Here is a 13383-nt window from a genome sequence, read left to right as displayed (position 1 = left end):
TAAGTTGCTTTATTTCAACAGGCATACAAACCAATACAATGCATGGTGTTTAGTTTTAGTAAGGTTTTACAGCGCTCGCAACTGCATGGTGTGTGGACTAACATATACAAGACAAATATATTTCATACAAAGCCTGAACAACAATCATACACTACATAATACAGTAATTTCACATACTGTGGGACGTTTAATACTATCTCTCTAAGTGAATGAACCGTGCTGTGCAATGACAAACCACAACATTGGGACAACCTTTTAAAAATGGTTCTGTCTGAATTAGGTCACTCACGGAGAATGATATCATTGTGCAGATCAATGAAATTAGCAGGGATATATTCCGGTACTAAAAACATACCAAAATTTCAAACGAGGGAAATGAAATTCGGAGAAGAAAACTTAAATGAGAATGACAACGAAAAAGGATGAAGAGGAAATGGTTATGAAGTGCTTGAAAATATTTAGATAACAGATGCACATAAAATATGAGCATCATCAACTGTCCACAGACTGCTTTCAAAGCAATCATGTGAAGGACAGCAGGTTCTAAAGTACCGAACTCATCATTCTTTGACAGTCAGAGTTCTGCACTGCTCACGACACAAAAGGTACCAATTATTTCTCAAAAGAGTATCTTATTCATCAGCATTGGTCCAAAATTGTTAAGGTAGAAGAGGGGAAAGAAGCACAGGCCTTTTTCCTTGAATTTGTCGTAGATGAAAGAAATAATTTTTCAGAGAACAATTTAAAAAAAATAAAAATAAAAATAAAAAACACATCTCAGTAACACAGATCTAAAGCCACAGCCTAAGCACAGGAAAACATCAATCCCAACACTTCCTCCAAATTTCCACGTTTCAAATGAAGGGGGGGAAGGAATCAGTCTCCACACTGTAAAACATCTTTGGATTGGGACACCTCCAATTTTACATTATTATCTGAACCCGACAGGGGAAAACTTTGAAAGACAGAAGACAGCTCAAACGATGAGGAGAGTGTTTTACCCTATCTCCACAGTCAAAAAGTGGTGCCAACATTGCGCAGCACCACAGAAAGATCATAATTGTTCGAAGTAATCCACCAGACCCACAGGAGATTCCCTGATATATTTTTTTCTTTGGATACAATTATCCCTTTCACAGAATACCACAATATCAAGAAAACGTCAGTTCTCAACATCAATCGGGATATTCTCTTCTGTGCTGTTCTGCTCTAAAATTTTACTCCCTCCTGCCATATTTTCAACGCCAACTTTTACATGATGCAAGTCCTGAATCCTGTTCATGTCTACTAAAGGTTCTGATTTTATTCTCTTCGATAGTTCAGGAAAGCGGTCGGCTATCCTTAGCTTTTTGTCGTCCTCCTCTTTCTTCGTTTCTCCATCTGAGGTCTCAACCTCTGTCTTTACCACCGACAAGACATCGTCGGCAGCCAGAGCAATGTCAGCAGCGCTGAGAGCAGACATCTGCACAACTCCCTGCTTGCTGTCCCAGGGAGCACTGGGGCGCTGAGTCACACCGTATGGGTCCTCATCAGAGGCAGCCAGCCCAGAACTGTCATGATTGAGCAGGCTCCTTGCCTTACCTAAATTGGAAGAAAGAGAACATACACTATAGATACTTGAAAAGGGAAATTACTATCCGGCTCTGGAGGCAAAATTGTATTACAGTAATTAACTGCACTGATTGTTATATAGGCAACTTTAGTTAACATCCCCATTTACTTCATACCACAGAAAGAAAAAAAAGGAAAGAAAGCACAGACCTATTTTCTTCCATGCAAAGACGGTTGGTTTTTTTTAAAATTAAGAGACAATAGTTTACAAAGCCAGTGGGCATGAGAGGTTATGAGATATCTTATATAGTAGGGGGAGGGGCGGCGCAAAGTCCTCCTTTACCCAGCAGAAATAAATACTTGGTGGAAGCACCCACAAAATAACAATAAAAAACTTTGATCTCATTTAGACACCATATTTGAAAGTCATAGTCTGAAAGTTCTCATAGCTGCACAGATGAAATTTTTGCCAAACAACTGACTAATACCATCTACAGCATTTTTCCTATAGTCATTCAAATAAATTCTAACATTTCCAAGTAATTTTAAGAAGAGAATTGAAAAATGTTTTATTCAACCAACTTAATAATTCATGATCTCCAACAACTACATAAATATTAAATATGACTGCCCATGTACAAAATTTAATTTGCAGCACAATACTGTCCTTGTGCTGCTTGCATGGTGTTAAATTTTTATCTTTTATATATAAACATTATCTCACAAGAAAACATGAATTCTGTCAGCCCAGAAGAAGAAATCGATAACCTGTATTGTCTTAACAAAAGAAACACTTCAAAGTTCATCAGTAAAAGTATGTAGTCAAGAGCATTCATCACATATAACTCTCGAGAAAGATGATGAAAATCCTTTCATTTCTCTGAATCTAGAAAAAATTGCAGTGTTCCAGGTACAATGTTACTGAATACGATATTTTAAATATGACCAAGTTTGGTAATGTTGATCACGTTCATCTATGGGCCAACAGAAGCATTCTATGTCTTTAGTGTGTCTCTTTATACCTCTAACAGCTGCACTTGAGGTTGCAATAGGTGTGTGGTTCTCTTCCTCACTGCCAAATGGATTCAAGTTTGGCACCACAAGCAAGGCGAAGGACAACAATAACACCTGAAATATTAAAAAAGAAATTAAAATGAAGCATCTCTCAGCAAGATAATAATCATAGAGTTGCACTGCACTACCAGCATTACAAAACTTCAATATAACAGTCACACCTTCAGGTTTCAACAGAACACTTCAATTTAAATTTAATTTCAAAACACAAAGAAAAATCATCCCTCTTTAATTACTACTCAGTGTGGAAATTTACATCCAGGCTTGTTCAAATTGAATACTTCGTTTTAAAGTCACTACTTTTAGCAAAAAAGTGATCATGTACTGAGTGGAATCTCAAAAAGACTAACTTGGATTAACAATTGACAAAACAAAACTCAAAAATTACATGTTTGAAAAAAATATATAACAAATGCAACATATTAAAAACAGAACATGAACCCAATGGGTTCACATATATTCTGCACACAGTAAAGCAACCAAATGGGGGGGGGGGGGGGGGAGAAAGAGAAAAAATCTGATATGGAAGACAATAAACTAAATAATATATCTGAAAAGGATGCACACTCACCATAACACATGTAGATGCTTGAGCAGGTACCTTTGACTTGCCAACCAGAGACTGTAACCTCTTCATCTGGGCAATAAGAGACCTAAAGGAACAAAAGTAATACACATACTATTGCAAAACTAAACTGTTCCAAAAATGAACTGTTAAACAAGCTCTTAGGGGAGGCAGAGAACTAAATCATTCCCCTAAATCCATTCACAAGTTCTAAGGTGCTGAAATGATGCCCCCTTAAAAAAATAATTTAATCTTCAAATCAACCCCTGGAAGTCATCATTTCCAAACTAATACAAAAGTACACAGCAAAAAATATTAGATTTAAGTACAGTACAACTAACTAAAATGTATCATGTCAATAGAGATCTGCAAAAATGGTAGCCAATCATAGGCTACAAACGGGTAAAGGAGCTTCTAGATTCATTAATGAAATGAGGCACATCTTATAAAATAAAGAAGAACTGTCGACAAGAAAAGACCTTGATTGGTATTTGTGTTAAACCATAAAATAATTTTTTTACTTAAACTCCATCAACATAAAAATATTAACGCCGAGGAGGGGGGGAAGGGGGTGTCAAAACCATAGTTATCTCAAATCTTTACATCTCAATCAAGAAGTCAACAGTGAAATACTTACACATTCTGTTTTTCAAGAGAGTCCACTTTTTTCTGAAGTTCTCTGTTTTCTTGTGTACACAGTTTTACTCTTTGTTCAAGGCCATCAACATATCCTTGCTTCCTTTTGCGGCTCTCTTTCGCTGAGATCTGAAAAACAAAAGAAATTGAATAATGGTTTTGCTCCATTTTATTCGAGTTGTCAGCACACTTTCCCAGATTTTTATTCATCACAACCCTTTAGTAAGCATTCATGTCTGGTTAATGTTAGTAGTCCAGTTAAGGCAACATTTCTGTTTTGCTAAAACCTATGGCTGTATATGTCATACCATTTTTTTAAAGACAGTCTCAAGAGTCTGTTAACTCTTTTACCCTTTGGGACCTGTCCTGATACATGATTTGAATTCCAAGGAGAGAGGAAATAATCCCCAAAAATACTATACATACCACGTTTTTATAAACGTTTTAAAAATTGTTTCTTCATAAAATGATCTGGGAAAAAATACATGAACTTTCAGTGTGTCTTAATTTCGTTGGGATCCCTTAACAGGCAAGTTATTGTGTACAGTTGAACCTGCCTCAACGGAAACTTCTGTAAGATGGACACCTGTCACAACAGAATCTCCCCGCTTCCCCCTAGATAAATTCCTTAATAATTTCCTCTATAAAATGGAAACCTGCCTATCGCAGAAAAGGAAAGAGAAACGCCTTCCAAACGAAGGGTTTTACCTTTGTCTAAGACAGAAAATGCTTTGCCCACTCAATCCTGATTTGAAACAAAACTTATCAAGTCTTGGTTCCATCAACTCTAACCTTTACACCATGCTGCCAGACAAGGAAGAGGAGTAGGGTTGTGACTTGGGTTAGATGTTACCCCATCCATGTGAACCCTGAGCAATGCAGATGATTAGGGTGGTTTAGGTATGAAATCTCACCAGTGCCTGTGAAAGTCTTTGATTGGCGCTCCAGCCCAGACACTTTCCTGGGTAGTCAAAGACCAGGGGTGTGAAATTGATTTGACCAGTATTTGTCACCCTGTTCATACGGCTAACCAAGAAAAAAGTTCCTCCAATCATTGTTATATGCACAGGAGGAGTGGTATTGGTTGACTGAGCTTATTACACTGATGGGAGGGGCTAAGGATGGAAGCAAAGGCGCTGTTCAATTGTTTCTGTTTTATTAGGTCAAACAGAGATCCTATAAAAATGCAAGCACCTGTGGCAATTGACAAGTTTGATCATGCATGCCGTGATCAGAGAGGCTGGAATAGCACTTGAAAGGTATGAGGGTTTGACCACTGCTTTCCAACCGGACAAGCGAATGGCTAGGCCTCTGGAACCCCTCTACCTCTCCCCGTAAATTCTTGTCTAAGACGAATTTTCTTCTGGCTCCCTTGTGATTCAATCTTAGCTGTATCTTCAAAGTTTTCTTGGATTTGTTCAACTGTGTCATATTTCCTTCAAAGCTTCACACACGTGGTATTTCTGGGTCAACTTCAACCATTAAAAAGAACTACGAGAAAGAAGAACCACTCTGCTTCAACTTTAAAACCAACTTTTCAGTTATTTTTAATCTGACTTCCTGCCTTGAGCTGACAGAAATGCATATCAATGGCATTGTCGGGGGTCACGGGGACTTACTTGCTCAGCGACACACATTGACAGCAAGGGTAAAACAGTTTTACTCACCTTATTTCTGATTTTTCTTCTCACTGCTTTCAAAACTCTTTCTTCATCCCTAGTGAGGGGTAAGTTCGTTGGCAGCGTAACCCCTTCCCTTGCAAGCAACTCTTTCTCTTCATCTGTGAGACGCAGCTCTGGGAACTGAAAATAAATATTTAAAATTCTTAACATAACAACAGGCAAAAAGAAAGACAGCTGTTTTTAATAATGCAATTCACATTATAACTATAACTAAAAAACTCCAATCCCTTGCACATTTATCTTAACTTAGGCAGGACTGATCAAAAAAAAAATTTTATAAATAAATAAAACAACCCATTCCCTTCTGAGATCCCAACCAGAGGCAGTTGCAGATTTAGGATCATTGACCGGTCAACTTGGATAAACAGTGGGAGGGACCAGAAACCTCGCCTTCAAAAAGGTCCTGTTCATCGGTTGGTTCATTCATAGGACAGACTAACAACAATACCATCGCATGAATGGATTATGATGGTCAATAAATAATTTATGGCAACGCATCTATGTTGACAGATTTGTGTAGCAATCTTTTATACAGAAAAGACACAAGGGGGACTAGGAAGTAGCAATTTGTACAGATTGTTGTCTTATACAGGTGGACATCTTGGCAAGTGCGACTGTAGTTCAAAGTTAATACCAACCCTATGTACACAACTGACACATTCGAATGCTTTGGAAATCATGTCAACTTTATTTTTTTATTTTTTTTAAAATAAAGAGTAAGAATAGGCTTCAGACTTGCCCATATCAGAGCCATTTTAATTATAAAATCATTTTTGAATTACAAAGTTTTGACTGATCGGGATCGTGTCTTTTTACAAGTTTGTAATTCAACAAACTTCTCAGATGAAAAAAACACATGCTCTTTCAGATTGGACTTATTTAGATTATGTTTATTTACAAACACTGATTTATAATCTGTGTCATATTTTCCTCCTTTTGTTCCAAATCCTGAGATACTAAATTTGTATTTTTCTAATTCCATTTTAGACTATTTTAAAACAAAAAATTCTCACGTTTGTTACGCTTGTAATGTGAGGATCGATGTCCTTGACTGTGAATGGTAGAGCGCTGCCTCCTTTTGAAATTTTCTGGGAAGGTATTAACCTTTTTGCAGAACCACTGAACACGAAGACTGATCGTGAGTCGTGATTCTCAGAATCAGATCCAACTCCAGAATGACTCAGTGGCTCCAGATCTAAACAAAGAAAAAACCACAATGAATCTTTCAAACATCTCATTATATTGAGAAAGGACAATTTTGAGAAAAATCAAATCATAATTAAATGGAATCCACTTAAACCGAAATCTTCAGGACCAGAAAGGTTGCTCAAATAGAAGTAAAACAAAATAATTAGGGATTCCATTTCCTTACGGGTTTCAACTGATTTCAGATTAATCGAGTTCAGTAAAAGTTACACAGACTCTATACATATTCAAATATAAAAAAAGCTAATCAAGCGGAAAACTACAATTTATATATCTTTTTCTAACTCAAACAATAAAACTCATGTAGCTAATGTTGCATCCAGGTCTCATTTATAGTGATGCACCATTACTTACTGTTACTTCCTAAATTTCGACGACTAAAACATAATTATTTTAATTCAAACTTAAAACATTTTGACTATCAAAAACCACATCATCATATCGTGCAAAACTGGGAATATGATAATGCATGACAAATTGTTCGCCACAAAGGAGTAAAATTTACATATTGACAGTACATGATTGCTTCCTCTCACACAAAGAGAAAGAATGCATAAATCAGTCTGTTTCTAATATAATAATGATATAATATCATAAAATGTTAAACAGTCAAACCCCGTTATACCGCTACCTTGGGACAAGTATTAAATTGATGCGCAGCGGGGCTGGCCCTTTACAGGGATAGAATCGATTGCCATCTTGACAAGTGATAGACTAGAATAAAGACTACAGACAATCATTAATCAAACCATGGCCAGTCTGGTCTTATCTAGATCTGTGTCATGTGATTGCCATGTGCAGGAGGAAAGTAACAACCAATTTCAACATATATACTGCTCTAGCTGAACTCTATACATTGATTCAAATTGAAAATTTCTGCCAGATCAGAAACTAGATGTATGTGTCAAGGACCCTGTACACGTACATTTTTAAACTAGTTTTTTTTTTTTAAACCAGATACTCGTCAATCCTGAGGCCGCCTCAGACCAGTCACCAAAGACTTGTGCGAGAATCTTTACAAAATAAGAGCCTCAAAGGCACCCACCAGCCCTTTGGTAATCAGGCAAAGATCTGGTGACACCAAATATTTTGCTGACAGGCTAAAGTGGCACTGTTCCTTTGCAGTTCCTTCTGTTAAACTGGACATAATATTTTCATAATCAGCGCAAATCAGAAACAAATCAGCAACAAACACAAGAAACAGGCAGAATTCACAGCAATGTGTGTGAAAAAGTTCATAAAGCAGCCACCGAGTGGGTGCCGTGCGCCATGTGTGGTATGTACCGTTTGGAGCCCAATAGACCGCTGGTGGTACAACGGGGCAATTTTATAGAGATTTTAGGACCGAACAATTCAGACGGTTGGCGGGTGGCAATGTAAAGAAACAAATACTATGTTAATATGTTGGCGTTTCTTTTCAACACTGGCAACACCTGGTGATAAGTGGGGGCTGGGCTGGCAGTATAACGGGGTCTAGTGGGTAGAGGGAGGGTTATAATAACAAGGTTTGACTATCTAATTTTAAAAGCAAAGTATTTCGTCCTCTTCATATACTTCCTAAAAATCACTGTCCGTCATGTCCAACTAAAATAATTCAACGTAACTAGTAGCTTGAATCAAGGAATCCAAAATTTGGTTTCTTTTTCTTTAACTGTAAGCACAAGACAGCTTAGCACTCACCAAAGTCTATAGAAATGTTGTCATCATTACTGCAAGTGAAGTCAAAGTCATCCAAATCAGCTGTTGTTGTATCTACAGTGTGAGTGTGTTTGATATCTCCTGTTGAGTCAGGTTCATTATTGTCAATAACATCAAAAAGGTCAAAAGTGTGGCTGTCACCACATGATGATGGGGGTGTTGTTCCTGTGGTGCAATCAGGTGAACCTTTAATGTTCCCAGTAACGAAAAGCTCAAGCTGATCATCAGTCATATTATCCTCTGGGCTGATGTTTAGATGTAAAGCTGAAGAAGAATCATCTGACACAACTGATATACCACTGTCGCTGTGCTCACTTGGCGATTTATGAGCTATGTAATCATGATCTGAATGAATGACACGCTTTTTTGCAGCAGGTTCTCCATCCAAAAAAGAATTCGGCTCTGCAGAATTGATAAGGCTCTCAAACAAGTTGTCACTCAGCAAGTCAAAATCACCCTGTGGAAAAAATATGGACGGAAGTTTTAATACATGCTCCATTTCCCCCACATTGAATACAACACAAACTGAAGCTTAATATATATATCCATTACAAAAACATAAAGAGTAGCAAGAAGAAGAAACAAGGAGTCAAAATATCAACCTTTAACCATTCAGTAATACTGTAAAAACAGTCTTCTTTCTGTCTCAAAATGAATTATAATCAAAGACAAACATTTTGACAATATAAGACATAAAATATTTATAAACAGTCCACTTTATAAATTTCAGTGGACTTCGTTTATAAAATAAAAAATAATTTTTATCTACTGGAGTCTACTTCACTACTAATATAATGTCTGTGCTAATCCTGCAGTTTTAACAAACTTCACAGTACTGAGTTCGGCGATTGTTAAGATTCCTGCGTTTAATTCCGATGTGCGTTTTTCATACCCTCAGGCATATTTCGCTTTGGTCCCTAACCCTATGTTAGGGTTAGGGTTAGGGTTAGGGCCAGGGTTAGGGTTAGGGTTAAGGTTAGGGACCAAAGCGAAATATGCCTGAGGGTATGAAAAACGCACATCAGAATTAAACACGGGAATCTTAACAATCGCCCAGAGTTCACCCGCCCCAACAAAGTGAAGAATCTTGAATTCCATTTGTCGGCGACCAAAATAGACAATTAAAAAGAAGGCCGTCATTATTCGGACTCGAGTCTGAATAACATTTTTTCATATTCGGACTCGAGTCCGAATAGTCACTTCGTAAAAAGAATGCATCTGACAGCACATTCCAATCATTAACAAAAAAAATTCTAATTACATCTAGATCTAGATCTACTTCATCCCATAAGGAACTCAGGGAAGAGACATCATGGAAAGCTGAAGCATCTGTAAAAGAAAAGAAGCTGATATTGTCATCAAGTTCCATGATCAACCGAGTAGAAGTGGAAGACGAAGTTTGCAATCAGTGGCTTAGTAAAGGACTGTCGCCTTCATCCATCTGGAAAACTGATCAGCAACTCTTTCTGAGGCCAACTGCCAATCAGTAAGAAAACATTCTCGAACATAAAAGAATATGATGAAACAGGGAGAGGTCATCAGTTGGAATCACTATGTCAATCCCTCCACGGTGGAGTCTTGGCATGAGTCAAGGGAAGTCCCGGGTTACTGCAGACTGCAGGCGCTAATAATAAAAACAATATGTTGAATGAAAACACAACTTCAACTAGATCTAGATCTAGATCTAGAGTCTAGATCTAATCTAGATCTAGATATAGATCTAGATATATAGTCTACTGGTAAATTATGATTGAGTTTACTTGACTAGAGATCTACTATGGCATGGTATTTCGAAAGAAAAACTCACGAGGTTGATATTGTGAAACGCCATGTTACTGGTAGGGTTGAAATTTTGATCCACAAAGTCATGTTTGGTGAAATCACTAACACCAACAGAAGAATCGCCTTTCAGTATGCCGCAGTTGTCATCAAAAAGCAAATCCAGCACATCGTTGGACGGCGTCCCCAACTCCATGTTGGATCAATTACAGTTGGCACCCGATGTTCGAAGGCTACTTCGTAATAAGTAAATTGTAAGCAACTCCACCACTGTCTTGAACACGTCACCGGAAAGCCTTGGCCTGGTCAAAAATAGCCACCCAGTCAGTCACTCACAAGACCTGGTCTCCCTAAACAACCAGGACCTGCCGGGGCGAGGCCAGGGGCTTCCCCGATGTCATAAGATTCCACTTTGAAAAGTAAACAGTTCCTATTCTCGGCGACGCACCTGTACTAAACGTTGAAGCGATGAAGTGTGCCTACAAGTTATCCCCTTTTTCTTTCCAAAGACCCCAATATCAATTAGAAAAGCCGGACGCAAACACAAATCAGGATGAAGATGTGATCTATTTTTCTATTTCACTGTTTCTAAGAATAGTAATTGTAAACTTCCGTTTCATTGACGTGGAGGTCAGAAGGATACCGAGAGTCACGTATTGGTAATTAGTTTCGCATTTTGCTCTTTTGTTGAGGAGAATAATTCTAAATACAATTTTCAGACATCCAAAAAGAACATAATTAGTTGTATTTTACCCAAACGTTATCAGGTGTCATACTGTTTTATTCTAACTGATAAACGAGACTAGATAACAAATATATACGTTAGTAAAAATCGCTGGCTTCACTTGATCTATTTAAAGCTCTGGTCAAAGAGGTTATAAATAAAACTAGAGGTCGTAGCTCTGACGTCACGAGTGTCAAACTTGAGGGGCGCGCCGCCATTCCGGAGAGGAATAAAAATAAAAGGCCAGTCGGTGCACAGTAACTTTCCAATCACGGATTAAGGATACTCTGCGAAGTCTTTTGATGTTGATTGATTTTTTTTCATGTGACTTGCCTATCGCTAAAATGTACACATAGGGATTCTTGTGATTGTTTACCTTTAAATGAGCAGAAAAATGAATTAGATGGACTTAACGATCACTTGTTTTAAAAAAACCCATAATTTTATTGAAATCTTTTGCTGTGCATCGCTGTAACTGTATCTCTTGATTTAGCACAGCTGACTGCAACAAGTCGCTTGTATCGGCCCTTTGGAATCAGGAATGTGACTGGGAAACTATAATAAAATCTTCAGCTGCAGCTCTAGCTCACCTTCACGGCTGGCTGAACAGAAAAGAACCACAGTCGATGTTGTTGAGATGAGAGAATATAAAGTAGCCAACAAGGCGTAACTACCCACCAGCGTAATATTCTGTCTCATTTGTGGAACCGATGACAATAAGGGAAGGTGCAACAGCAGCAGGTGGGGTTCATGGAAAATTGGGTGTTGTGTAGTCAAATACATAGTCAATCAGCACCAATTTTATAAAATATTGCGAATGTTTAAAATAAACCTGCTATTTATCTAAGTGTTGCATTTTAAAATTTTGTCAGTATATATTTATTTTTCCCCGATATTAAACAACACTCTTTTGGGTGTGCGCACAGAATCCATACAATGAGTGATTTACAGTATTATCCCTGCCTAAAATCAACTGCTCATTTTGAGAAAATAATGAATTAATATATTAAATATTATAATTAACCCAGTCTTAACCCCCTTCATATTCTATGAAAACATAGCCTTTGCATCAGTAGAAGGAGAGTGTAGACAGCATGACATAAAAGCAATTCATTTTGTAAGTATGAATAGTGTACTTTTTCTTAACAAACTCAATTACTCGCTCACTTCAGCGGCGGTGGGTAGTGCATGAAGGGCTCATGGGCTTGAGTCCCCCCCCCCCCCCCCCCCCCCCCCCCCCCCCCCACCCCAACTCTATCCCAAAGTAAATGAAAGTTTCTTAAATAACGAAATAAGCAGTTGAAACCTTTATGGTCGTACCAAGGAGTAGGGGCCTACTGTATATGATATAGTACTCCTTGGGTCGCACGCAATGAACACAGAGTGGTGTACTTGGCGGCTTTCTCGTTTATCCAATCACTATTGTCACCGTTTACAACTATAGTAACCTAACAGCCAATCAAATTTCTTTAGGGCTCAGCAAAGAATGAGCCCATTCTCACGCCCCTTCCGTAATGAAACTCTTCTTGTAAAAAGGTAGAAGACTGGGGAAAAAAAGAACACTGTACTGAAGGCTCACACTCTCCTAGCCCTGACAATAGGGAGAAAGTTTACGACACAATTTCCCCCAGTGACACAGATACCTGCACTCTCTTTGGATTTTTGTTAGGTGCCGTCTACGTTCCTCGACTATACGGCGTAATCTAGCTTATATAGACGGAATGCATTTGAAGTGCTGTGTGTGCATGGTTGTGTTTGTGCCGCTGAGATTTAACAGTTTATATCACGTCGATTCCACTTTTAAGGCAACCTTTTTATCCAGAATAATTTAACTTAGAACAAAGAGATGGAAGACAAAGGTGCCTTTTCTCGTTTGAATGGTTCTCAAAATACCGTGGCTCACTGTGACTATAGAGAAATCAGTATTGTTAAGAGGTCTTATTGCTTGCTATTTGGTGGTAAAGAAGTGGAAGCAACTCTGAAGCCCCTCCCAAATTTTGGTCCACCCACCGCCACTGCTCACTATGTCTCCCTCTGCCCCTCCCCCACTCCGCCCGGGAAAAGCAAACAATACCTCATACAAATGTACATATATATATATATATATATATATATATATATATATATATATATATATATATATATATATGTATTGTGTCTCTGTTCGTTTGTAGTCCACGTTTATGTGCTTTTGTGTTTCCCACAATCGGTCAGCATGTGCGGTGTTGTGAATGCGCGTATTTATTATATAATCAAACAACAACAGCAAACAAAAAGAAAACTTAAAATAAAACTGAACTGAGCTGCAAAGTCTATGAAGACCTAGTCTTTGCGAGGGACGCGCAGCTTTAGGCCGGTCCCAGTGTGGCTCTGTAGGTCTGACCTGTAACTCGCCTAGCTCGCACAGTGCAAATGAACGTACGGTATAATTGATGGCCGGCTCTATTTCTCCGAACGCTCGGGAAAAT

The 13383-nt window shown here is 38.2% G+C and overlaps 1 protein-coding gene across 2 annotated transcripts; it reads right to left on the bottom strand.

Moving 5' to 3' along the window:
- Positions 1-746: 746 nt before the first annotated feature.
- LOC101846344 (cyclic AMP-responsive element-binding protein 3-like protein 3-B) lies at positions 747-10810 on the bottom strand. 2 transcript variants are annotated; one of them, XM_005096841.3, is made up of 8 exons: positions 10220-10810; positions 8395-8869; positions 6522-6703; positions 5494-5628; positions 3828-3955; positions 3197-3278; positions 2574-2679; positions 747-1581 (listed from the first exon to the last, which is right to left on the bottom strand). In XM_005096841.3, exons 1-8 carry the CDS (start codon positions 10385-10387, stop codon positions 1163-1165), a joined length of 1695 nt encoding a protein of 564 aa, XP_005096898.1. In that variant the 5' UTR covers positions 10388-10810; the 3' UTR covers positions 747-1162. The 2 variants fall into 2 exon arrangements, with proteins under 2 accessions (XP_005096898.1, XP_035825244.1); XM_035969351.1 differs by lacking the exon at positions 10220-10810 and adding an exon at positions 9674-9880.
- Positions 10811-13383: the final 2573 nt, after the last annotated feature.

The sequence above is a fragment of the Aplysia californica genome, unplaced genomic scaffold (genome assembly GCF_000002075.1).
Source record: "Aplysia californica isolate F4 #8 unplaced genomic scaffold, AplCal3.0 scaffold00139, whole genome shotgun sequence".
NCBI classification, from domain to species: Eukaryota; Metazoa; Mollusca; class Gastropoda; order Aplysiida; family Aplysiidae; genus Aplysia; species Aplysia californica.
Note: the sequence above shows the minus strand (reverse complement) of the source record. Positions and strands in the feature narration are given on the sequence as shown.